Here is a 26959-nt window from a genome sequence, read left to right on the forward strand (position 1 = left end):
CTCTCCACACTCGTATGATATTGTCAACTTTAAGTATAAGCTCTTATCGTATGATATTGTCCACTTTAAGTATAAGCTCTTATGGCTTTGCTTTGCGCTTCCCCAAAAGGCCTTATTCTTCATTCCTCACTTATAAACTCATGATCATTCCCTAAACTAGCCGATTTGAGACTTTCATCATCCAACCCAACCTGACCCCAATGAGAACGTTACTTTTGAAATTTTGAATCAACTTTTGAATGTCAACTTTTGAATCGACCTAAATTTTGAAGTTTTCAAAAAAAAATTCAACTCAACTTTATTTTTAGCTTGATCGAGTTGACCTAACAAACTGAAGTTGAAATTAGTCAAATTGTTTAGAATCGGGTTATCGGGTTAAACACGTCTAAATTGAACGTGTTCCAAAGTGGAGTCTATATTTGGAATATGACTCAAGAATTTAGACATTGAAACAAGTCACAAACCTTTTCATACGTCCATTTTGACATTGACAAAAAAATCAATAAAGAATACATTCAATATAATTTCTTAATCGTAACATATAAATATATAAAAAGTAATTGAACACGTGAAACAAGAACAATCATAAATATAATCTTGCGTCAATTCAAAATGAGAACTATCATAAATATGTAAATAAGAACAATATTTCCATTAGATCGAAACATTTTTTAGTTCGGGTAGAATCAACTGCATAGACCGTCTTTCTAAGTATCTTCTCAAGAGTGATTTGTCATCTTATAAAGTTTCCTTTCTTACAATGATAATAAAAGGGGACCAAGCCTGGCTCCTAATGTAACCAATGGTTACACGACTCTTAAACAGTTTTCTTCATCACAAATCAATCAGCAACCTTCATTTTTTCCTTTTGGTTTTCAGACATACAACATTAAGAATGCAGCTGGCTTTCCATCATCCCACGAAACTCGACACAGACCTCGGCAGTCGCGACTACGACCACCGGGAACACAGAGTAACACTCCTATAAAGCATCAAACGCAGAATAGAACATGCATATCACCTCCCCCTATTGCTTACCAGAACTACTAAAAACTGGATAATAGGTTTCCAGTTCAAGCTGCTCCAAGATTTGGCGAGTAGCCCATAGATAGGAGGAGTGACCTTCAATCACATCTGTCACATCAACCTGCAAATCCAGTGAATAGCCATTACGGTCCCCTAACAGCAGTTTTATAAAAGAACTGGGAGTTTGGGTCCTGGAAATATAAAAGGACATGCAAAATTTCCCCTAGACCAAGAAGATTAGACGCAATGTAACCATTTCTAATGTAAATTTTGCAATTTTACCAAATGTAAACATAAACTATAGATTCTATGATCATCAGAAAATTCTAAAGAACAGGTGAACAATGAGGAAACTAGAATAGATAGTTATATTACATTCTCAATGCCAGGGACGTCGATAGGTTGAATTCCGGCTAACCCTTGAGTAAGAAGACTGTAGAGGAAACAAAAGTGAGTTGGAACGCTTCGCAAATGCACAGGAGAGAAACTTGCATATCATATTTTCTTGAACATATAGAATTTGGTGAGTTGGGGTTTCTCATCTTTTAAAGATGTCTAAAACAGAATTCACACTAAATTGACATTATTTTGAAACTCAGTTTACATTTGTATAAAACCCCATTGAGAAATGCTCCGATCTAATATATGATGATAGAAGCTGACTTGAATTCAAGTCAGCTTCAAATTCTCTATCAGTACCTGGCACGGAAAGCAATTCCAAGCATCCAATCATTTGTGGAGTATACGTTCACAAACCTTCCAGCTACCATCTGTGAAACAGTAGCAGTTAAAGGATATGAAATGTGTAGTTATTAGTGAAATACTTGCACATAGGAATAGAAAAAAACAAGTTGAGGAAAGTGCTTTGTAGTGTAGAACATATGGTCACCTTTCTAGCAGCTTCCCAGTTCTGATCTTTAATTGATATGGGTGCTCCAAGAAGAACCACTCTTTCCACGAGCTCGGCTGATAACATTTAGATATGGTAAAATAATTCATAAAAGAGAAGAATATTGGGAAATGATGATTACCGCTTTTTTCAGTCTCAGCCAAATATTGGAGACACTTGAATATTACACGTGCACCCAGTGAGTACCCCACAAGTGTCACAGGCCTACAATTATCGTGGGAGAAGCTATCATCATTTTCTGAAAAATAGAACAAACTTCTAACTTTAAGGTAAGAGTGTTGCACCTGTTCCCTTGTAAACCTTTCAACAACACATCTGCCAGCATTCGACCAGCTTTGTCTGATCTATACAGAAAATCAAAGGCAAAAGATTTCTTTGAAAAATACAATTCAGAAATTGTCCGAGCATAATTTAGATATTAGAGTGAGAATAAAATGTCAGAACAGTGAGATCCGATGAGCTGATATCCTAGTAAGCCTCTCGTATATATGTAGCAGATTCTAGATGAATATAAGAAAGGAAATACATACGCGTCTGACACAAAACCGGTTAATAAGCTAGGCCATAACACGAAGACAGAGCAGTTAATTGAAAGGAACGGGAGACTCTGGCATGCATGTAATCTCGATAAATAGCCTAGACTAAGAAATGAAGAGAATAAGACTAGTCTACTCTTTTATCACTTTCACCATCCTGGGCAGAGCTCATCTCCCATGACTGATACTCATGCTAGAGTTGCATGATCATGTAGGAGCAAGCTATACGGTTCTTTTTCTTTTCTTTATACTAGATTTTGATTAGATTGTTCTCAATCTTCTAATTATTGCAATGCTGCACTAAAACTCATGAAAGAAGGCAATCTTATTGCTACAATTTTGTGATAGTCCCTGTAGTTACGAAAGGCAATGAAAGAAATCTGTTAGGCCCCATTGATTCATACTAAGTTTAACTTCATCCCCTCTCACCCAGTTACTGCAAAAAAAAGGCTTTCAGTGGATGGATGAGGTTATAGCAACCTTCAAAAGACTTAATAGAGCTATGGTGACATCCCTATGTTAGCATCGCCGGACATCAAGTTGCCTCTTGTGATTAAGACTAATGATTCAGGCACGAGGTTAGGGGTTGTGTTAATTGTAAGATGAGAAGCATGTTGCTTTCTCTAGCCATACATTGTTAGTGAGGGCCCAAACTAAATCCGTTTATGAATGAGAGTTGATGGCAACAATGTTATCAAAGTAAAAATTGAGCAACAAGCATTACGGTCAGCTCAGCTAGAAAGAGATTCAGTCGTAATTCAAAAAGTGGGTTACGGAACACTTGGGTATGACTTTGGAATTGTGCATCGAACTGGACTCGGGAACAAGGTAGCCGATGCATTGTCCAGACATTCATAAATAGCTTAGCTAACAAACTTCTCTATTCTTTTCATCATTTATTTAGCCAAGGTACAGAAAGAGATCCAAGAAGTAAACTTTGAGTTTGCAAAGATTCTGAAAGAATTACGATACACTTTGCAACAGGGAAACTTGCTCTACAAAGGATGGTTGGTGATATCTAAGACCTCAAGCCTCCTTCCCTCAATTCTTTATATGTTTCATGACTCAATCTTAGGGGAGAACTTTGGTTCTTTTGTACTTAGTTAAATGATATGTGGAGGAAGTGTTGGATTTTCATCGTGGTTGATTGATTACGTAAGTATGGTCTATTCGAGAGGTAGTTCATCTGCATGGATATCCTAATTCAATTGTCTTTGATTGCGACAAGATTTTTGTAAGCCATTTTTAGACGGAAATGTTCAAAATTCAAGGAACCCAACTGTGGAGGACAAATTTTCATCCCCAATCAGATGGGCAATCCGAGTTTGTAAACAGGTACCTCAAGACGTACTGTATCCATGGACAGAATGCTAGTATAACACGACATACCACAACTCCATTCATACAACCCCATTCCATATTGTTTATGATCGGCAGCCCCCCTATGGAGAACCACCAACAACTCTTTAGGGGTGCAGTTTGTTGAGAGAGATCAGACATTACAAGCCCTAAAGAACCATTTGAGCCAAACACAAGAACGGGCCAAGAAATTTGCTGATAAGCCATGGAGGGAGTTAGTTTTCCAAGTGGTGGGAGACTCGGTGTTAGAACTGGATGAAGTGTTGGGATCGGTTGGCCTCCTAGTACTACCCAAGAGGAGTGGCTTATCAAGTGGAAGGGGCACGCTGAAAAACAAGGTGCTAGAGTCCCCGAGGGCATTGTTAGGCCCTACAGGTAAAAAATAACTGCAGGAGGGGTAAAAAGGGAAAAGGAGAAGCTGACAGTTCGAAAGGTTGAGAAAGCAAGAGAACCGAAGTCGGAGGAAGTTGTTACAGGGTGAAGGGATTTGCATAGGGATTTTTCGTACAAGAATTGGAGGAACCATCAGGATGAGGGAGAACCAGCAGCTCTCTCAAGGCATCTATGTGTTTTCTTCTTCTTTCTCTTTAACTCTTGGATTAAGCTAGCAATCAGATACCATATTGTTGCTCTGTTTATTGTGTTGGCTGGATATTTTATTTGATTTACATTGCAGGTTATAGTTAGGAAGAGGGGTTCCACTCATGAAATAACAGAAGACTTTCCTCATTTCCATCTTGCCGTCATTCCTTTATAAACTACTACCACCAACTAGTAACTAGCTCCATCACAAATGTTTCCAGTCCTAACTAGAAATTTCAGTATTGGCTAATAGCAACAAAGAATATGTACTTGAGCAAAAACTTGAAGCGTTAATATTTCAGAAACCAGATTGATGAACAACTTGCACGCCTACTATATTTTCTAAAAACACCTGGCGCTCAAAACTTGTTTAGAACCTGAAGGTAGCTCCTTCAATCAAAGGAATCATAACCTGTCAACGGCAATTGTCCACTTGCTGTCTATGAAATCAGTAGCCGAAAGTAAGGTAGCTGGCCAAGCCAGTGCTACTAAAAGAGAGCTCAAAACGGTCATCATTGCACCACGCGTCATCAACTCCATTGCAAGTCCTATTATCAAGCAAAAGAAAATCATCATTTAGGCAGGAAGAATTTTTTATTGACTAATAGTCACAACAGCATAGGAATTCAAAGATAAATTACTTGAAGTAAGCCAATCCTGAATTGCAGTGCTCACTGCAATTATATTTTTAGATTCCCACTGCAGTGCATACCTAAACATTAGCAGAGGAAAGAAAATAAGCTCGTTCATCCCAATAAAACAATATTAGAATATATAGTTTTTAAATTAAGTGCCACCGTAGGGTCAGGTTAAAGAGCAAGAAAGAAAAGATTTGAGTAAAAATCCAAAACATGCTTCAACTACATCCTCACACATTCGAGATAACCTAATTGAGTATGTTTAAGACCATGGTGTACCTTTCCAAGTTGTTATTTAATCCTTCCCATGGCCTTATGAAATCTTTCTCATCGAAGGCAAAACCTGACACAGTTATCTCAACTGCCAATCTCTGAAATAAGTAGATGTTATCAATTTCCATGTCGGAAAACAATATGAATTTGTGATAGAATTAAACAAATCGCACAGATGTGTCTAATATAGATCCAAAATGCACCAAGCAACAAGCAAGATACTCACGCCTTTGTTATGATTTTCTCCCAATGGTTTAAATTCAAACTCATCAATGCTCCCAATTCTCCTAGCCATTTTGGTTCCTGTAAGTCCTGCTCCAGCAGCTGAGTTGGAACAATATTTAGACAGAGGTATTAGCATAGTTCTCAATAGATTATTTTCAAAACATCAAGCTTGCCTAAAAATCCTTTAATTATTTTCAGTCTGATAAGGTTATGTGAATAATGAATTTAATTACAGCATAGAACTAGCGAGCATAACAACAAGCAGGAGCCCTGGAATGATGTTTGGCATCGCTACCATAGTCATTACGTTGGAATACAGAAAACAAAGACGAAAGGTTGACAATAGAATGAATAGAAATTTGTTTAAGTAAATCTAAACTCCCACTTCCACTCTATATGACGTAATTACTTCCAACTTTTTATGTATTATCTTACCACCAAAGGATGCAGCAACAGCCACGGATCCAGCAACAGTCCCAGCAGCACTGGCAGCTGCAGCGAATCCGCTTGCACCAATGACGGGGATGATGGTACCCAATGTTGGAGCTAAGGCACCAAAACCTGCAGCAATTGCTGGTGCAGCTAATCCTGAAAACAAAAATAAAATCTCCTTACTAATAATAGAAAACATTAAACTAGAACATATTTTCCTAGAATCTTTGGTAGTTCTTATACATGATAGAATACTGAAATTCAGAGACCATGTACCTCCCGTAATTGCCATCAAGGTCCCTCCAGTTAATGCAGCTGCACCAATAATACCACCACGTTTCCACTTAGCCCAGTGACTCTCCTTTGTAGGGCTTTCATGACCCATCTCTGCCACGCTTTTAGCCATAGCCATAGCTGAGCAAGCAACCATTGTCTCAATTGCTTCCTGCAAAGCAGAAAATGTCACCCATAAGGAGGGGATGAATGAGAGAAGAGAAAACAAATCATCTAAAAATGATTAAAATAAAAAAAAGAACTTCGTTGATGAAAATTGCTCAGGTGATGCTAGAAGAGAATGCAGAGAAAAAAACCTGAATGCAAGTTCACGTAGTTGTGGTATGAGATATACTGAAAGCAATACTAAATTATAAATTGGGTCCACATATTTTAGTGAAGAAAAAAAAGTACAATTTATGATTTATAGGCAATTGTATCACACTAACATCTACTATTTTTCATTTAAGGTTCGAGCACCTATATTGTTTGTAGCAGCAGCAACAACAACAACAACAATAATAATAAATCTCAGTTTTTGGACCAGCTCTGTGAAAAAAAAAAAGTGGTCGAGGAAGAAGTCAATAAAGGTTCATAAAAAGAAAGACCCAACATGCATTTTTTTGCATTGGGCTCGGATGCAGATTTTGAAGAAAATATGTTGGGTGATTATGATGCTTCCTGTATTAGTAGTTAGACTCATCGTCCTGTTTGTGAGTAAAAGGAGGAAACTGATGAATTAAAAAATGAACAAAGTAATGATAAGAAACATAATGTTGGACTAGTTAAATTATTTGAAAAGGAAAAAACTTTTTAAATTTCTTATTCACAGAAGATCAGTGGAAAATAAAGGAACAGAAAACGATTGTTTATGATGGAAGTTACAGAGGACCTTCACCAACAGTTCATGAAATAAGTATTGCTATATGAAAGTTTGGTGAAGTACTTGACACAGGCAGGACTACAACTAACACTCATACCAAAAAGGAAATAGTGAAGGAAAGAATAGTACCACAGGGGAGACAGAGTTATAAAAATCTGATTCCTACAATTAACTATAAGAAGGATGAATTGGAGAAGGATGCAATGGGAGCTGTGGTATCTTTATGAAAATTTGAAGCTGGAATACAAGGGAATTGGGAAAAATGGGTTTAGAGAATCTTGATTAAAGAAACTAGTACAGGGTGCTCTTTTTTTCCTTTTTTTGTCTGCAGCACAGAAGGTGATGAGTAGTGTGGAAAGAGGTGTGATCTCTGTAATAATGACAAATAAATAAATAACAAAAGTTGAGCGTGCAAACCAGTTTTATCCACTTGATATCGACCCAGGTTGATAGTAACCTCAAAGCCACACGATGCCGGGCATCATAACCTTTTCTTTTCCGGGATTTTTTCTTGTCGTCTACGCTTAAGTCAGCCAAACAAGCAGATAGAAGCTCATAGAGAACAACCACTTTTCTCCGGTAGCTAAGCATTTTTTCCTCTTCAATTGGTTGCTCAATAGTCTCAATCCATGCTCCACCATCTGGCCGTTTAACAACCACTGCATTATCATCAGTGCCTTCTGTTTGCTTGTCAAATTCATCAAAATTCAATTTTTCCTTGGAAGACAAGCACTTCTCTCGCCATTCATGTTCATATTCAAGACATTTTTCATTGGACTGAGAATTTATAAAATTCTTCTCCATGTTATCTGCTATACCATCAACAGATTTTGATAGAGCAAGTTCCCGTTCTACCATCTCAGAAGAATTTTCTTTGTCCTCTGATAGCAACCGCAAGAACTGAGACAGAAGTTATATAAAAATGTGTTACAGATCAAATTACACAACGGGGAATCACGTATAATATCTATAACGTATTTACACGCAGAGACATATGAAATAGATAAGTCTAATAGGCTATGCCACAGCAAAAAGTGCAATGATGATTAATAGATTAATGGTATCATAATTTATGGGCAGCAGCTCAGAAAGAGAAATAAGATAACGTACTGCTCCAATGTGATGCTTAGCTGTACCGGATCCTGAAGTTTCCTCGAGTCCAGGCCAAGCTGCAGAGTCGATCTCTAAAAACCTGATTGTGTGAAAATCAACATTGAGACATTCCTGGGAAGATCGACCAACAAATTCTTGCAAAATAAATAACTAGGAAAACGTTGAAATAGAAAATCCCAAGTTCTTAAGCTTGCTCTTCTTAAAATGAAACAATACTTATGGTTTCGTTTCTTTTAAACATTCTACTTCTAGACATGTTATGGCTCCATTTCTTATAAACATTCAACAATCTCGAGGAAAGTTAGTTTTTCCACCTAAAAAGAAAAATCAATAAATTTCATTGAAGGAAGACCAACACCAAGGACGGTAACGGCCCAAGCCCACCACTAGCAGATATTGTCTCTCTGGGCTTTCCCTCAAGGTTTCTAAAATGCGTCTGCTACGGAGAGGTTTCCACACCCTTATAAGGTGTTTCGTTCTCCTCCCCAACCGATGTGGGATCTCACAATCCATCCCCCCCCTTGGGGCCAGTGTTCTCGCTGGCACTCGTTCCTTTCTCCAATTGATGTTGGACCCCCACCAAATCCACCTCCCTTTGAGGCCAGCGTCCTTGCTGGCAAATTGCCTCATGTCCACCCCCTTAGAGGCTCAGCCTCCTCACTGGCACATCGCCCAGTGTCTAGCTTTGATATCATTTGGCCCAACTCTAGTAGATATTGTCCTCTTTGGGCTTTCTCTCGAAGTTTTCATTTTCCTCTTTTACTTGTTTCGACATAATTCCGATCAAGGGTCACATCCAACAAGTACCATTCAAAAAAACTAGTTTCTGAATTTCACAAATTAAACAGTTGCGTTTCCAAACTCTGAATTTTCATCATGTTAAACCACCCGTGAATCTGAAAAATTGTTGAGTTAATTCATCTTCTTAATCTATTCAAACCAATCATATAACGAAAAAAATTTACCAATAACAACATCCAGAATCAAATATGATCGATCAGGAAATAAACTGAAACAGCATGCCAGAAGCAAAATCAACCAAACGACGTGAAAGCCAATTGTAGAATGAACAACATAAGACAAATAGTAAATTTCACACGGAAATGAACAAGGTAGGAACGAACATGAATACAGGACGAAGTAGGCCCGATGACTCATGGACCCAAAGCTCGGGATCATCAGAGACCGAATCACTGCTACTGCCGCTACAACTACTCGTTCGCTCCTCCACCAGAGGTTCATCGTCGGAGTGCCCTAAAGGGCGCGTCTGATGGATCTGGGCCTGATGAAGCGCAAGTGCAAACAATGCTCCGGAGGCATAGCGTTGAGTAGGTGCCAAGAAGGACGTCATCTGCATGGATCAAGAACTCGAAACGAAACGCTGAAGCATTCAGGCAAAGACGGCGAAATGGATTAATGGGTTCCCCAAGTTAATATCATCAGAAGATGGCGATTGATCGACGACAATGACCGAGTCGCCAAGAGCGATTGATGTAATATGAATCAAATTCTGAAGCTCCCTGTCACAATCGCTCCGGTCCCGGAAGCGTCGTTTACCGTTGCTTCCTATTCCCTGTGATGGAAAATCGCCTCTTCGTAGTTTTTTTTTTTTTTTTTTTTAATCGGTATCTTTGCAGTATTACCAATTTTATACTTTCATACGTATAGCTTCTTCATTGGTTCTAAATAAAGTATTAATTTTTCTTTTAAACTCTTATATTTATTTTTGTATTACTTTGTTTTAAGACTAAAATTTTAATAGTCCAGCCTATTGTTAAAAGATATTGTCCGTTTTAGTCGTATCGTCGTCACGCTTTGGCCCATTGCATATCGTTGTCAGCCTAATGATTTTAAAATGCGCCTACTAGAAAGAGGTTTCTATACCTTTATATAACGAATATTTCGTTCATCTCTCTAACCGATATGGGATCCACAATCCACCCTTTTGGGGCCTAACATCTTCGTTGGTATAAAACTTGGTGCCTAACTCTAATACCATTTGTAACATTCCAAACCCACTGCTAAAAGATATTATCTGTTTTGGTCCATTACATATCGTCATCAACCTCGGATATAACAAATGTTTCGTTTCTCTCTCTAACTGATATGGGATCTACAATCGACCCCTTTGAGGCCTAGCATCCTCGTTGTCACAAAATTGGGTGTCTGACTCTAATACCATTTCTAACATCTCGAGCCCACCGTTAAAAGATATTATCTACTTTGGCCCGTTACATATCGCCATCAAACTTACGGTTTTAAAATGCGTCTACTAGGTAGAAGTTTCGTTCCTCTCTCCAACCGATATGAGATCCACAATCCACCTCCTTTGAGGCCTAACGTCCTCGTTTGCACACCGCCCAACACCTAACTCTAATACCATTTGTAACATCTCAAGCTCACTGCTAAAGATATTATTCGCTTTGACTCGTTACATATCATCATCAGCCTCACGATTTTAAAACATGTCTACTAAAGAGAGTGTTTCATTCCCTCCAATCGACGTGGAGTCTCACAAAAACAATGAATTCAAGCCTCGAACGTAAGATTATCATACAAGAAAAAGCAAATAATTGTTCCCAGAAAGCAAGAAGCCAAGAAGAAGAAGAAAAGGATGTAAAGAAATACCCTGAGAATGTAAAAAAGTCTAAACAATCAGGTATTATTGATATTCATATTATTCCACAGGCCTTCTAAATGGTGCAGCTTTCATGTTGTAAAAGTTACAATAATGTTAAAAAGGATCGACTTTCCCGGACGAATAATGAATGTAAAAACCGAATGTGCAGTGTATAGCAATGGAACTATCAACTACATGTGCTTAAAAAAATGCATGGAGCTCCTCCTCTCCTCTATTGCATAATTTTTTATCATTTCTCCTCCATAATGATTAATATTTACAGACTCCGCTGCCCTTTGGGTGGCGGCCTGAAACCTGAAAGAAGACCATCTATTCCGCCGCTGAATGGCGGCCGTCTGTTCCACAGGGAGATCTACAACTACACTGAATCTTCATTTCTCGAACTAGAACTACATAATGTGTTAAAACAATTGCTCATTTGGCCATATTTCAGGATCCGTTGCAGAGATGTCTGTCCAGCTTTTACGACCTGGAATCGTTGCCGATCTTATTCCCACAATATTCCTGCATAAGCCAAAGATCTGGGGAAATATTCCCGTACGTACGTCTTGATTGTTTGTCGGAGTTTCAGATTGGTTCCGTGATATGTTACAAAAAAGGATTTTCGCCCCTCGACTTGATTACCGGTTGAGAGTTTTCTGTAGTTCAAGGTTGCTCATCTTTCACTCTGATGTGACCTGGAAACTGCAAATTGGCTGTGGAACTCAATGCGTCCACCTTCCCCATCTCAGCTGCTGGACTGAAACCGTCGACCGAAAAAAAACAATCATTTCTAGAATCCCGAGTTAGTCCCTCGCTGCAATTCACCATTGATGCTGTGGAAGCCAAACCACTCAAGCATTCCATTGCTTCCACTTCTGCCAACAAATCTGAGACAGATTCATCAACCAAGGAATTGAAGTCATTGGGTTCATCAACAATTGCCTCCCAATTTATGGTCGCCGCAGTGGTTTCGTGATCGTCGATTATATCAGATGATTTCAAACCAGAGGCAGTTATGAAACTGGAGTTCAAGTCCCCAATAGGCCTACCTGGTGCAGCTGAATACCCACCCCATGCACCTGCTGCTAGTTGACTAGGAAGCTGCCGTCCACCCGCTAAACTCGAGGCGCTACTCCAGCTAGGGCCAGAATTCTGAACAAGAACGCTTGAAGATGCAGATTGTTTAATTTCAACATCTCCACTCATTGGTTTCAGGGTAGAATGAGGAATCTCTGATGGCTTGAATGAACCCATCAAAGATAGACCACTGCAAGTAGAGTTCCATTCACGAGAGGAAGCATCTGCTGTCGGAGCGGTCCAGTTTTGTCCGGAAGATTGACTCGAACAGTCCTCACTATTAGACCGTTTCTTGCGACCAGGTTGGCAATGAATTCCTCCCAAAGTAATAGTCTGGGAATTCTGATCCTCGTTACTGGGGCTGTGGTTTTTCTTGGCCTGATGAACTTCAGCCGCCGGTGGTTGTAAGGATAACGTAGCGGATGAAAGTAAATTCATAAGGGATGGGTAGGACCACGAATTGTTGTTATTCAAGGACTCGTGTGCTACCTCAGGGTTCCCAGCCGGAGACTGATTCGAGTTGACAGTATCTGCAGGTGCACACAAATCTTTAGAAGGTGAACTTGAACCAGTGCTCATCATAGGCTCGTTTTCAGCATCACAAGCTGCAACATGACCTTTCTGCTCAGAGTTGCTATTCCTGATAAAATCCATGCCAAACCGAACAGAATTTGTACCAGAATCCATACCTCCATTCCTTTGATCATTATGATGATTATCAGGACCATCCAAAGAAAGTCCATTTCCTCGCCCTAGACTCAGCAGATGACTGTTGTGGCATAAGGAAGATGCTTTGTTGTAACATCCATTTAATGCATTGGTTAACAGTATAGAGTCATTTTGTGATTCAGTTATCCTCCATACTCTAAGATCAGGAGTGAACTGTCCACTATTGTTCCAATTGCGTAACTGCGTCGTAGAAAATGGACCCTGAACTCTTCCAGTCGGATCCTGATATTGCCATATCCTTTCCACTTCTGCATCATTAGAAAAAATTCCTAACCCAATAGAAAGTGGTGGAATTGAGGCTTCAGGTAAGACCACTTGATAATTCCCATCAGAGGACACAGGAATGGCAGTTTTAGCCTCACTTGGTACATTCCAATTATTTGGTACAAGACCTCGTTTGGCACACGATGTTTCACAGGTTCTGTCACTGGGCAAGCAGTCACCTTCTTTATTTACGTGAGCAAGTAAACTAATATTTCTACTTTGCTCTGAAGTACTAGTTGAATTTTGATGCACATCACTTCCACTACCATTTGAATTGGTTTCTTTTCGTGGTGAGTTAAGCTTCTCCTCTTGTTCATCAAAGCCACAATTTCTAGATCTCTTGAGACTTCCTGCAAATATACGGATAAATTTACAGAACGCTCCATCAAGGACAAACTTGGAAATAGTTCCATAATAACATAAGACGGTGAACAGACCTTGTCTTTTCTTGTTTGATTCATCCTTATCTTCTTCAGACTCGTAACTTGGATCCATAGTTGGATCTGAACGCACTTCAAGAATTTCGAGAAGCCTACGCTGGTATTCTTCAGGTGACTTCAGACGTTGCAACTTCTCCGCGAAATCTCTTAATGTATGGAATAGTCAAGGAATACCATAAAAGTTCAACTACTTTCAAAACCTAAACAGAAAAGAAACTAAAAATCTTCTATAGATACAATCATCCACAACAAAGTGACAGTTCAGGAAATCTTCTCTCAAGGATCTTGTAGCGCTTGAATATGGGTGTAAAACAAGTTACATTATCAATGCACAGATGTGTAGTGTAGTAAACAAAGCCAGGAACCAAGATAACTTGTCATGCGGAAAGGCATTGCAATTGAATTTAAAATAGAAGGCATAAAACTAAAATTAAAAAGAACCTCCAGCTTGCATCGCTAAATTCAAGGGTGAACTTTTTAGGGAAGAGACACTAATCAACTACTCAATATTCATGAAACAAAGAATTGCAAAGAACGGGATGAAATGAAAGAAGATATCATGTTGGAAATAGAGGTGGTCCACAAATGTTATTCAGCATTATCAATAAACATGATAGCATTAAAGCAACAGAAAGAGTGGGTTCAAATAATGTTTCATAAAAGGATATTCATCCATGTTGCCCTTCACACTTGCTTGATCGTGGAGGTGAGTGAGTCGAGAGATCTCCTTTTGAAGCAGCTGGACAGAAATATGACAAACATACAACAAAAAGCGAAACCAAGGGCGTCAAAAAACAGCACAGTGCTGAAAGAAATCAATCACATGACCAAATATGAAAACAATCAAAGTTTTCTTAGATGTAACTAGCCATAAGACTGACTCACAGGCTCAAGAAAACCCCCCCACTATTTAAGTGTGTTGGTCAAAGCTTGACAATTTTTATGACTTCAGAAGCCTGACCATGTTTCTAGCCTAGTAAAACCAAGAAAATAGACCAAGTCATCAACCTTTGAAGTACATGTCCCTTTTGAAAAGGAACTATGAATAAAACCTAAATCAATACATCAACCTGGGGCCCTATACGCACATTTTTTTCCACCAATTTCCAGAATAAAATTGATACTATGCTACCTTCTCAACATCCTTGTTCTTCGAATAATTCTCATATTTCATCTTTCTATTATTGTTTCTGTTGGATTTCCTTTCGTAATATTGATGATGTATTATGTACATATTTCTTATTTATGCTCGTAAAATTTCCTTCCTTATTGCTTGATGGTTTTTCTTCTACAGAAGAGGACCTTGTACTTGTTTTAGATGTATAAGAAGAAATACAATAATATTATGTTTCTTCCCTAAATTCAAGTTGGTATTATAGCAACAATCCTTGGTGGTCTCACCCTAGTCACCAAATCGGAACCCTTGCCACCATTGGAAAAGGGCACCCTACCTCTGGCAGGCCTCTTCAATTGCAAGTGTGAGTGTGTAATCTCGTACTTGTTAGTGAACTTTGTAGAGATTCTATCGTCATATCATTTCTTTGGATCTTATTGTGTCTATCAGCACGGGAGAAAAAATATAGTTCGGATGTTTGATGGTCTCTATTACTTCGAAGAAGGTTTTTCTAGTAACAAAATAACTCAGGGTCTTAGTAGGATTAGTTCTCTTACTGCTCATGAAAAAATCAAGCTTTGGCATCATAGGTTAGGACATCCTAATTTTTTTCTACCTTGAACGTTAGTTTCTAGATTTATTAAAAAAATGTTGATTGCACCTCTTTTACAGTGTAAAAGCTGCATCTTTGCAAAAAAAAAAAAACCATTGATCCACACATCTACCAACACCTTACAAAGCGTCTGAGAGTCCCCTCCAAACATGCGATTTGATAAGCTTTATCAACAAGCTGGCTATGGAAGTTATCTACAAACCAACTTGAGGAGAAGTGTTGGATTTCCTTTTATATCTTTTGTAATGTTGATGATATATTATGTCTATATTCCTTTTGTCTCCTTATTGGTTGACGGTCTCTTCTCCATAAGAGGACCTTGTATTTGTTTTAGATGTGTAAGAAAAAAATACAATAATATTATTCTTCTCCCCTAAATTCAAATCTCTTCTACCACCTTCACCTAAACTATCTGTCACACTCTCTACCACCTGCACTTAAACAATCTGTCACAGTTTATAACATAATTCTATATGAAGATTATCCACTTTATTAATCTTTGCAACATTCTCGGCCAAGAATCAACCATTTAGTGATGTCAACTTCAAAAATTCATAGCTAACCCCACTCTAGAAGAAAGAGAAGGAAAGAAAAAGAAAAAAAAGGGACACACGTTTTGGCAACATGAGAATTATTAAATAAAAAGAAGAGTTTATCAGCATATTAATTTCTTTACAGTATGTATATTTCAACTTACATCTATATGGTATAAGTTAAAGTGAAAATTAAAACACGAAGTCCCTAAGAATCTTACCTATAATAGTAATCTATAACATATCATACGGTTTAGCCCTCTTTTAGAAATAGTTGGAAACGAAAAAATGCATACAACTAAGACTTAGTTCATTGTTTCACAAATAGTTGCCCATATTTTCAGTTAAGAAAAATAACATCTATGCTTCTATTTAAATAATATTCGCTTGCTATTTCAAGCAAAAACATCACGTATAAAAACTAATTAAACTAATTAAACCAATTTTCCATTTTAAATAGAATCAACCCACATATAATGGGAATTCATGTAAGTTTGTTTCATTAAAGATCTGTTTTCGGGCAGGGGGATTCTCTCTACCCCGGCTCTTAGGTTGTTCTGTTGTGGCATCAGGTAGGCTGTTCTTTTATGGCATTGGTTCGGCCTTTCTAAAGTCTTAGCAAGTAAGATGTGTATCCTATCTAATGTCAAAAATAGATGTGATACACCAAAGATGTTTGGAATGGAGATGAGAGTAAAATTCTCAAATATTATTGGTTTGAGGATAGTCTTTAGTCTGGTATGTGTTTTGTCTGATTGTTTCCTAAATGGGCAAACAGCAATGAGCAAGCTCTATCTCTACCACCCTCCCCCCCCAAAAAAAAAAATAATAATAATAATAATAAACATAAAAATAGAAACCAAAAACCAGTACGTAATTAAGTCTCATAGTTGACAAATGTGGGGGTTGAACTCACATCATTAATCTTCAATGCATGAAGCTCCTTTCCTTTGTCCAGAATTTTACTCTGCAGTTAAAAACAAAACTGTGAATAGGCAAGGCCATCTCTATAGAAGTTTAAGGCACAAGTCTATGGATATGAAATCTTACAACGGTGAATCGTTTGACAAGCCCACACTTTATGCTCCGGCGCAGACGCCTACATTCTTCCTGAGTACATACTTGTACATCAATACCCCAGAGGAAAGGTAAAATGCATACACATATTTTTTAGGAAAAACTGATAATGACACAATATCATGTCCATCACATTCTCATATCATGTCGAAGGGGCAATGACCAACAACTAATAAGAATATTTTGACCTAAAGAAGTCAAAATAGTTTGAACCAGATACATGTAGTGGAATTTCCAAGCACTTATCTTTACATAAAAAGTTTTCTAACCATAAATTAAGTTCACTTTGTTCGTTGAGTTTCTTAATCTAAATTCCATTTGAGTCTCCAATATAAACGATAATTCAGTCACCCTTCGGAAACTAAATGAAGATACCAATATTTGAGACTAAACATGTGGAAATACTACATATGGGATTCTCCCGCCCAAGTCGTTATATTTTATAGACAAGATGTGAATCCTGAGAATGAGGCAAGGGTCCAACTTAGAATGTGCGGAAACGTTATGTACATTAAATTGCCTAAACTAGAGGCAAAATCGTATGACAATAAGATGTAGATGCTCTTTAAACATTATAAACAGACAGAAACAAATCAACTACAAACCAGCCAGTGAGAGCTTCATAGACAGATCATCCAGTGTTGCATGCAATTTAAATAGATGTGCGCTCACTTATGATGAAAACCGAAGCATTTACAGAATTAAGCATGAGAATTGAATCTAAGTTGCATGAAATTAATAAATATGTCACCCCCATTACGAAATCAGTCAACTGACTTCAAACTAGTCATAGGGTTAAGAGATCCAAGGAAAATATCAAATTTTCAATTGACAAAGTAAGTTTAATAACCTCAGTAAATTCTTGGTTAGAAATCCCCTCAATGGACACAGACTCTTTCTTGTCCAAGTTCAATATATCAAGCATCACATCAACTGTTTTCTCACCGACGGTGTATGGTGCAGAGACCTTGCTTATGCCTGTACACATAGGCAAAATGTTAAGATGGAGGGTTAAAAAAAATATATTCAATGTCATATCAAGCATTAATATTAGATATTAATACCTACAACTTGGACAAGCCTATGAAAATCATGCTTTTCATCATTATTCGGAATCTGAATTCTCACAGTTGAGCCTACAACCATGTCATTAAATTTCTTAGGATCATCAATTAGGCTCACTATCAAATCACGCCGCAAGTAAACCAAGTTAATATTTTGAACGTCAACTGCGGCATATTCATCTGCATTTATCTGCTGCCTGCTAGTATCAGATTTCATTCGTGTTTTATGCTTGTTTTCACAATCATCCACTACTTCACAATCATACTTCTCTTTGCTTTCAACTGGATTGATCACAGCACCAGCTCCTGTGTTGGTTACATTATTAGCTGCAGTTTCTTTCATGTGGATGTGAGATTGAAGAAGATTTAGCATCTCAAAGTGACCTATCCGTGATTTCCCAAATAGATTGGTAAGCCTCAAATCACAATTAATTTGAGATTGCTGTTGAGGATCGCGAAGATTATTTTTCTTCACATACTCCAGCAATAAAGCCTGTACATCAAATGGTGAAAGCCTGGTTGTGTCACCATTTCTCAAATGTGCAACAAAGTCCATGAGCTCTGTAGTTGCCCATTTCGTGCTTCCAGAAAATAGTGCCCCCTCACTATTACTTGGAACGTCCACTGTAGAACTGAATTTATTCGGAGAGCTTTGTTGCCTGTTAGGCCTTTTCCTTTGCGATTTTGGGCTTCTAAATGAATTATGAGTTTCATGGCTTTTATCAATACTACCATCATGAAGCAAACTAGGAGCCAACTTCTGATCCATGATAATGCTTCTTTTCCATGAATTCTTAGCTCGAATGAGCTCATCTACAGTTAAAGAGAGTTTTTCTTTCAAATAAACCCAATACACTTTAAAAAGATACTCCCAGCTAGTTTTGTCATCAAAATCGACTTGGACCTGCATATTTTATGAGCAATTTATTGTAAGTTAAGAACAAAATATAAGGCATAAACCAGGAACAGTCGTACAGAAAATGGCTAATATATATATATCTCAAAATAAGGTCCAAATACAAGAATAAACTCTGTACATCGAGATGAGTTTATTGCCAGGAAAATTAGATGATTGAATGTTAATCTAAAACCACGAATCACTTGAGTGAAACAGAAAGCAAAGATGGTTTTACATGAGTGTACATGCATGTGCCACATGATGAATGCATTTCTTCATATTATCCACTATCAAATTGGAAGAATTAAGTAAACTTGAGAAATAAAAATAGACAGGAAGACGATATAGCATTTTGCATACCGATTCTCCATCAGTTGTGGCTTTCTCAATAAGCATTATTATTTTCATACAAGTTCCACAGAACCCTTTGCTTCCCCTAACACACTGGTAATCAGCACCTTTAATGCATCCTTTGCAAAGAGAAAACGGGCACATATAACACATATAATAGGAAGCCTTCTGGCACTTTGTGCATATGTGCCATCCTGCAGAATAATGAAAAAGATTGCATCTTTCATTGTCGGGTAGGCAATATTATAATGACATCCACAGTCCAATCCTACTAGGAGTATGGAAACCAACGCCCAGAAATCAAACAAAAGCATAAAGCTACATACCACAATTCCATTTAGCCTTCGATCGAAAAAATGACTCATCTCGCTTGATGCACGATGGATGATATGCCTTTGGACACCCACTGTCAAATTACAATAAATGAAAACCATTTCTTAAAGGAAAACGATTCAAATATACCACAAGCCCGCACGTCCACAGAGTAACAAACAAAGAAACGGGAAAAAATTGAGTTCAAATTGTAGTACTACGCTCAAATGAGGAAATTTTCTCCCACTTTAGATGCACAAACTAAATCAAGATAAATTCATTCGAGCTACGTGTTTATGTATATATCAATAGCAAATTCTCCGCTTCAATAGCTACAACTAATCAACAAACAAAAGTGCGATCGAGACGGAATTCCCTAAATAGAAGGCGAAAACGCAAAGCAAAGAATCCATAAATCCAAACCAAAAAAATCTCCTCTAGCCCTCGAAACTCACGGCGAACCACAACAAATTAGCAGAAACAAACTCCACTCACCGGCGATCGCAGAGCACAAGGCTCCCACCATCAAAACATATAAAACACACATCCTCCTCATCCTTCTTCTGTCTCGGCGCCGCCACCGCCACCGCCACCGCCGCCGCCTTGACTTGACCGCGAGGAGGACGACCTCGCCGCCGAATCCCCAAACTCTTCTCCTTGAATTTAGCATTCAGATTAGGGGAAGCAGATGAATCAGGAGCACGAACAGGTACAGCCACCTGGAGTGGGAGTCGAACCAGCTGCGAATCATCTGGCTGTGGAGTAGTCGGGGAATGATCGAGGTTCATCAGGTCAGGACCCCGGTCATCGGGTTGAAGACGGGATGGTTCACACAAATCCAAAGGGGGATCGTGGGGGTATTCGTCCATGAAGATCGAAGAACGAAACAGAGATTTAGGATCAGGAAGTAAGAAGTGGGGGAATTGCGAATTGCGAATTGGGAAGGAGCCTAAGTTGACAACCCTAAGTCTGGCGAAGGCAAGCCAACGCAAGGAAAAGCCTTTGCGTGGTCGGTCTGGTCTGGCCAGACGGCACTTGGAAATGGATTGGGTTTCGATGTGACAGGCCATTTTCTTTATTCCTTTTTTAATTTTTTTAATTTTTTTAATTTTTTTAATTTTTTTTTACTCTTCTCTGACTCGAAGAGAGAGAAAATTAGGTACGTAAACTAATTTTCTTGAAGTAATTAATTTTAATTTTTGTGCAAAGTTATTATTTTTTTTTTAAATTAATAAATTATGAATATTTTACCTGAACCCGACAATAAAAATAACGTTCGGGGTACAATAGAAAAACTAACTACAAACCTAAATGTATTGACTATTTGTGTTTAGTCATACCTAATTTAATTGCAAATAGTTAAATACCATATTTATTATAAGCTTAAATTTTTTAAATTTTCATTATTAATATACTAATTTGAAGAAATCAGGGTCGAAGTTTAGACCGCTCACACTAGTTCGACCTATAGAAAAGATGATCAATCAGAGAGGAGACAACTCATTTATTATTCTAGCCGAGAAGACTAGTAAAAGGAGAAGGAGAAATAATGCCATATATTTCAGGAGCTAGATCAAAATTGCCTCACTTGAGGCTGGATAAAGATAATTGCTTGCGACAGCCATTACGACTTTCTACAGCAGTCTAATTGTCACTATTGCTCTTTCGAGTCTGCGTTAGTCCTGTTAATCGTAACGGGACATTGGAAGTAGTCTTTTTAGTTATTTTTTAGTAGGCCATGTCTGTCAATCAATACGACTTGCTTTAAGGCCTTTTACCTATTTTTGAAGTAGGCTAAGTAATGTTCTCCAGTATCAAAGCTGGCCACATGACAAGGATCAATTAAGGCCGTAGGCTCTACTCAATCATCATATCAAGACTGACTTCCTGCTTCTAGATTAATAAACAATAATAATAATAATAATAAAACAGTAAATAATCTGAAATCAACCCTAAAATTTAGGAAGGTTCTATGACTTAAAAACTTGGGATCTGAATTAGTTTGATTTTTTTTTTATTAGATTAAATTTTTTTTAAAAATAAAAATTTTCGGCGGTTCGCGAGTTACATTATTTATAAAATTATCAAGAAAATTAAAAATATCTCGATAAATATATTTTAGTCCAATTTAAAAAAAGTGAGTAAATAGAAAATGGTAATTTAATAAAGACATAAGGTCTGGATTCCATCAATTAATACAATGTGACGAAATATTTGGCTGATTTATAGTTGAATTTATATTAATATTAATATTAATATAAAAGAATTAAAATGGAATATTTTACTGTATTATTTATTTATTTATTATTATTCGTTTTTTTTTTTTTTGTTCGAAGGGTATGGCTGAATTGAAGGACGACGCGGCTGTCGAATAAAAAAATTAAAAGAAAAAGAAAAAGGGGAAAATGAGGGGTTGAAAATGTTAAGGTAATGGTCAAACGCGGCTGTTGTTGGTGGAGGTGACGTGGCAGACTGGGCGTCGAGCACCACGTGGGTGCGTAACACGCTGTCAACTCGAAGAAAACAGATGGGGACCACTCCACCTCTTTGAATGTGACATTTGCTTCAAACGCTTAAAACATGTTCCCGTCCGTATCGTCCATTACATATTAATTATATACTTTTAATATATAGTTTTTTTTTTTTACTATATTCTATAACCATATAAATTACCCTTTAATGGTAAAAAAAAGCGAGAGATTGTTGCGATTAGTGTTCATATAATTCGATAATTCGACCCATTCGAACCAAACGATAAACAGTAGGGGTTGATTCAGCAACCCAAATATCATACCATTGTGGAGAGTCATGTTCGTCTAACATGGTATTAGAGTTATACCCTAAACTTAGTCGTGCCAATAGATTGGTAAATCCTCAAATATCGAACAAAGGACTCCAAAAGAAGACGAGTCAAGCCTCCTCGAAGGCAGTAAAAAATGACTAAGACTCCAAAGGAGTTGAGTCTTGATTAAGGAGAGGCGCACTTTGTTCGAGGGGAGGTGTTGGATGATGAAAGTCCTACATCGACTAATTTAGAGAATGATCATGGGTTTATATTCAATGAATACTCTCTCCATTGAAATGAGACCTTTTGGGGAAGCCCAAAGCAAAGCCATGAAAGCTTATGCTCAAAGTCGACAATATCATATCATTGTGGAGAGTACCCATGAGAGCTTATGCTTCAAGTGGACAATATCATACGATTGTGGAGAGTCGTGTTCGTCTAACGCCAAAAATAAGGTTATAATCCAACTAACCCTAGTTTTAGATTATGTCACGGGTATTAGCGATGAATTGTGATTGTATAATTTACAGCTCGAACAGTTAAAGTGGATCTATAAAATATCTTGATTCGATCCAATTCAACCCACGAACACGGTTAATTGAGTGGAATTAACACGATGGATTTATAAAGAAAGGCAAAATAATGGGCACTCCCAACTTGATTTTGGAATTAGGCGTGACAATGTACATTTTGTGGGGTAGCCATATTTTCACGTCCCATCCACTTTTTTTAAATATCCCTTTCTCCCCACTCTTTTTGTGTTTGTTTCTTTTATTATCATTCCTCTTTCGGGGCTTTCTCTTTTTTGATACGTTTTTCCGATTACAAAAGTATTCGTGTAATGTGTTCGTGTCCAATATTTGAAATCTAGATTTAGTATTTGGTGGTTCTGATATGCTGTCAATATGGTCACGTTATGTGAGATTTTATATTGGTTAGAGAGGGGAACGAAACACTTTTGTATGGGTGTGGAAACTTCTTCCTAATAGAAACATTTTGATGTTGGGAGGCTGACGACAATATGTAATGGATTTAAGTGGAGAATATTTGTTAGCGATGGGCTTGGACTGTTACAAATGGTATTAAAAGCTAGTGAGAATGTTGGGCCCATAAGAGAGGTGGATTATAAGCTTTAGCACTGATTGGAGGGAGAGAAATGAAACATTTTTTAGACATGTGTGAAAATCTCTCCCTAATAGATGGGTGGATACTATCCGCGGTGGGTTTTAGTTGTTACAAATGATATCAAAGCCAGATACTAGGCCCATAATGGAGGTAGATTGCGAGATCCTACCACATTTGGAGAGGGGGACGAAACATTTTTCACATGGGCGTGGAAACCTCACTTTTACGAGTCAAAATGGATAATATCTGTTAACAGTGACTTTAGGGCTGTTATAAATAGCGTCAAAGCCACATTGAATGTGTCAGCCTGGACCCACAAAAGAGGTGAATGGTAAGATCTCACGTCTGTCCTGTCCGAGAGAGAAATGAAACCTTTCTTAAACGGGTGTAGAAACTATGAGGTTGACTGCAATACCTAAGGACTGCTTTCGACGGGCATCATAGCCACCGTGATCAGAGTCAGTTTTTGGTACCGATCTTTTCTATCCTTAACGCGCACAACGAGAAGCCGGTTTCGTGGAGCAGGCCGTGCCTCTTCTGGGCGGTAAGAGCGCCGTAGCTATGTTGGTGATGGCGTGAAAAGGGGAACCGTACGTCGCCGAACACGAAGTCCACCGACCCTTGGATGTAGCAGTCCTTGCAGTAGTGCCGCCCCATGTTGCCGTGCAAGGTGTCCTCTGAGCCGCTGAACCAGCACCTTATGAACGTTGCCGCCCACCGCTTGCTTTCCCAGCGCCCCCACGTACATAATTAGCGCAAGAGATTCCAAAATTTTGCCTCCTTTAAAGACAAAAAAAAAGGAATAAATTAGCACAAGAGCCATCGTGAATCCGACGCAATTTAGTGACACTTAACCACCCTTGTCTCACGTCTGCCTCTCGTACGATATGGTCAGATTACTTACCTTTTTTTTTTCGAGTGAAAGCTATCTCCATAGACCAATTTCGTTCTAGAATTACTTCAACCAAAACACTTTTAATTCTTGAGTTTCTATGATTGAGCCACTGAAAATGAAAGTACCTCTTTTATTGGTATAAGTAGTAATTTTTAATTCTTTTAAAATTTTTCTTAGCTATCATATGGTTAGGATTGCTCTCATTTGAAGGTAGTCTCAGTTAATTCATGTACTCCTAATTAACAAGGGTGTTGTGAGATCCCAAGTCAGTTATAGAGGAAAACGAAACTTTCTTGATAAACATTAAAACCATACCTAATTCATAAATACCCTTTAAATTTTAAAAAAGTTTAATTAATATCGTTTAACATGTTAATTTTGAAAGTTCACGAGTAGTTTTAAAACGTTACACCAATAGTAAGATTGTAACATCCCACATCAGTCACATGAAAGCCTCTCCCTAACAGATATGTTTCTAAAAGTTTTGAAGAGAACCCAAATAGGATAATATCCGCTCACGAGATAACTCACTCAAAGATACTAAAGTAATCTTTTTGTTTCGTCAGTTGTGCCAGCGTTGCGTTGCATTGCAACGCTCTCCTATCATCACGACCCGTAGTATTATCGTTTTGGCTCGACGCTCGGGACAATTATTAGTATTATCGTTTTGGCTCGACGTAGGGAGATAGGTACCCTTTGTGGATAAAAGTTGGGAGGTTAAGGATGTAAATGGGAAATAGAAGGCAGAAGGATGAGACAAAGAAGAGGGTGTGGACCTAAATATAATAATCACAGTGCATGTGATTCCATCAGATATCATTTTCAGTGTCATAAACAATGATATAATAATGGAGACTGTGATGGGCGTAGGAGTTAAGAAGGGAATGTAATCAAACATTGGTTTGGTTTGGCAACTTGGGAGGAGACAGCTATGTCTACTTCTACCTTTTTTACTCAACCATTTGTTCTTCATTTCGACCTCTGAATCGTGTCGGTGGAGATGTGAATGCTCGTGAATCGTGTACTGTTTCATTTGTTCGAGATGTGAATGCCCGTGAACTACTTGGTCCTTCAAGTTCGATGTAGCAAAACACTAAAGAAGGTCATATCGAACGTCATTCATCAAACTCACATGATCTCAATCAGGGTAATGTATGCACTCCTAGAGAGTTGGTCGAGTTGGTTGAGTTAGGCGACTTCCTAACCTCACTTGGTTTGGACTATGACCTACTGCATCTACAATATTCGATCCATTAGAGTATGGTTGACCAAATATGTTAAATAAAGTCAACGTTCATTGTCTTTTATCCTCGAACATGAAGAAGCATAATAATAATGAAAAACCCTAATGCCTGTGAATTGGGTGCACATAGGTGGGAAACAAGCACGTGAAATGGTGGTCACTCATGTCAGTTAGGGAGGGAAATGAAGCATTTTTTTGTAAGGGTATGAAAACCTCTCCCTAGTCGACGTGTTCTATGAAGCTGACATCGATATGTAACGGACCAAAACGAACAATATTTGTTAGCGGTGGGCTTGAGTTGTTACAAATGGTATCAGAACTAGTCACTGATCGAAGTAGGGTTAGATCCTCTCCATAATACACGCTTGTTTTTTTTTTTTTCGATGAGTGAGATGAGAGTCAACGATGATGGGAACACGAACACACGGCTCGAGAGAGAGAGAGAGAGAGAGATGGATGGATGGAACATGGAATGGTAACAATTATTGGAAGTCCCAAACCACACATAGCTTTCAAGCCTTTCCCTTTCCCCTCTCCCAAAATCCAACAGCTTTTCCTTTTCTCTTTCACCTTTCTCATTCATCTCTTTGGATTTTTCTTCTTTTTCAATCATTTCTTCGTCTTTTTCTGCTACAGATCTCTACTTCCATCTCGTTCCTCTCGATCTTCGTCTCTGACACTTGTTAGGGTTCTTATGGATTCATAGCTAATATTCCGAGATCAGTTGTGCTTTCTCCACTATAAATCTCATACATGTACGTTATTTACCCAACCAACTGAATTGAAAAGCTAAGTGCTTAAAGTTCCTTGTTCCAAATGATCTCTCCCCTCAAGTTGTTCTTCCTGCTTCAATTATTTGTTTCGACATATTTCGATTCTAAACTATTTTCAGTAATATTACTCGTACAGGTAATTTTAAAAAACGTTATTCCCAATAAAATTATTTAAAGAAACTAAAATTTAAAAATTTTAATTTTAATGTTAGTGTGCCTTCTTAAACAATTTATTACTTAATATTAATAAATAAATAATTAGGGTACGTTAGACATTTGAAGCATAGATTATGAATATAATTTTCGTCCGGAAGAAAACTCTTTCAGATCCCTCCCCTATTCTCGTAAGAATTATTCACTTCGTTCTAGCCGTTCCCAATGAATCTGACTAAATAATAAATATCTTTAATTCTACGCTCAATTTGAAAAAATAAGCGTTCATGAATTTAAATTTTTTTAATTTTTTTAAAAGAATTCATGATTTTAATTGATACCCTCGTTCGTTTTAATTGATACAACCCTCGAGTATAAATTAATTATAAAATATCTATTTTATTCTATAAAGTGGTCACCTTCATTTATTACAATATATTAATTAAGAGTGAGAAAATTGAAGGATGATTTTAAATATCTCAAAGAAAATCCCTCCAAACCCTAATTGAAATGAACTTAATTTCAACCTAATTTGAAATTTTGAAATGATAAAAGTCAAAATTATTTATTTCTTTTTTGAAAATTTATTTCTAAAATATCTAAATATTTATCGAAAAAACTCATAATTATAATTACTTTT

General features: G+C 37.7%; 2 protein-coding genes across 4 annotated transcripts; both read right to left on the bottom strand.

The window, feature by feature from the left end:
• Nucleotides 1-654: 654 nt before the first annotated feature.
• Nucleotides 655-9864, bottom strand: LOC111435939 (transmembrane and coiled-coil domain-containing protein 4-like). 2 transcript variants are annotated; one of them, XM_023073565.1, is made up of 15 exons: nucleotides 9375-9864; nucleotides 8248-8329; nucleotides 7555-8037; nucleotides 6258-6426; nucleotides 5985-6137; nucleotides 5551-5648; nucleotides 5331-5422; nucleotides 5055-5125; nucleotides 4826-4961; nucleotides 2221-2280; nucleotides 2058-2140; nucleotides 1916-1992; nucleotides 1726-1796; nucleotides 1402-1459; nucleotides 655-1147 (listed from the first exon to the last, which is right to left on the bottom strand). In XM_023073565.1, exons 1-15 carry the CDS (start codon nucleotides 9605-9607, stop codon nucleotides 1028-1030), a joined length of 1986 nt encoding a protein of 661 aa, XP_022929333.1. In that variant the 5' UTR covers nucleotides 9608-9864; the 3' UTR covers nucleotides 655-1027. The 2 variants fall into 2 exon arrangements, 1 of the variants encoding a protein (XP_022929333.1); XR_002709160.1 differs by having other exon boundaries at nucleotides 961-1147; nucleotides 2221-2275.
• A 1022-nt stretch (nucleotides 9865-10886) lies between these two features.
• LOC111435946 (zinc finger CCCH domain-containing protein 44-like) lies at nucleotides 10887-20416 on the bottom strand. 2 transcript variants are annotated; one of them, XM_023073575.1, is made up of 11 exons: nucleotides 19841-20416; nucleotides 19360-19439; nucleotides 19043-19227; nucleotides 17785-18688; nucleotides 17571-17698; nucleotides 16694-16753; nucleotides 16560-16610; nucleotides 14052-14122; nucleotides 13381-13535; nucleotides 12640-13293; nucleotides 10887-12555 (listed from the first exon to the last, which is right to left on the bottom strand). In XM_023073575.1, exons 1-11 carry the CDS (start codon nucleotides 20413-20415, stop codon nucleotides 11537-11539), a joined length of 3882 nt encoding a protein of 1293 aa, XP_022929343.1. In that variant the 5' UTR covers nucleotide 20416; the 3' UTR covers nucleotides 10887-11536. The 2 variants fall into 2 exon arrangements, with proteins under 2 accessions (XP_022929343.1, XP_022929342.1); XM_023073574.1 differs by having other exon boundaries at nucleotides 10887-13293.
• Nucleotides 20417-26959: the final 6543 nt, after the last annotated feature.

Source organism: Cucurbita moschata, unplaced genomic scaffold (assembly GCF_002738365.1).
Source record: "Cucurbita moschata cultivar Rifu unplaced genomic scaffold, Cmos_1.0 Cmo_Scf00051, whole genome shotgun sequence".
Lineage (NCBI taxonomy): Eukaryota > Viridiplantae > Streptophyta > Magnoliopsida > Cucurbitales > Cucurbitaceae > Cucurbita > Cucurbita moschata.

Bases quoted from the DNA above. Each gene is read 5' to 3' on its own strand.
- LOC111435939 (XM_023073565.1), bottom strand. From the start codon at position 9,607: ATGCAGATGACGTCCTTCTTGGCACCTACTCAACGCTATGCCTCCGGA. The intron at 8,330-9,374 runs GTTCGTTCCTAC...TCACACAATCAG, and splicing joins CTACTTCGTCCTGTATTCAT to GTTTTTAGAGATCGACTCTG. The intron at 6,427-7,554 runs GTTTGCACGCTC...TCTGCTTTGCAG, and splicing joins ATATCAAGTGGATAAAACTG to GAAGCAATTGAGACAATGGT.
- LOC111435946 (XM_023073574.1), bottom strand. From the start codon at position 20,415: ATGGCCTGTCACATCGAAACCCAATCCATTTCCAAGTGCCGTCTGGCC. The intron at 18,689-19,042 runs GTATGCAAAATG...TAAAATATGCAG, and splicing joins CCACAACTGATGGAGAATCG to GTCCAAGTCGATTTTGATGA. The intron at 16,611-16,693 runs GTAAGATTTCAT...TTTTAACTGCAG, and splicing joins TTGTCAAACGATTCACCGTT to AGTAAAATTCTGGACAAAGG.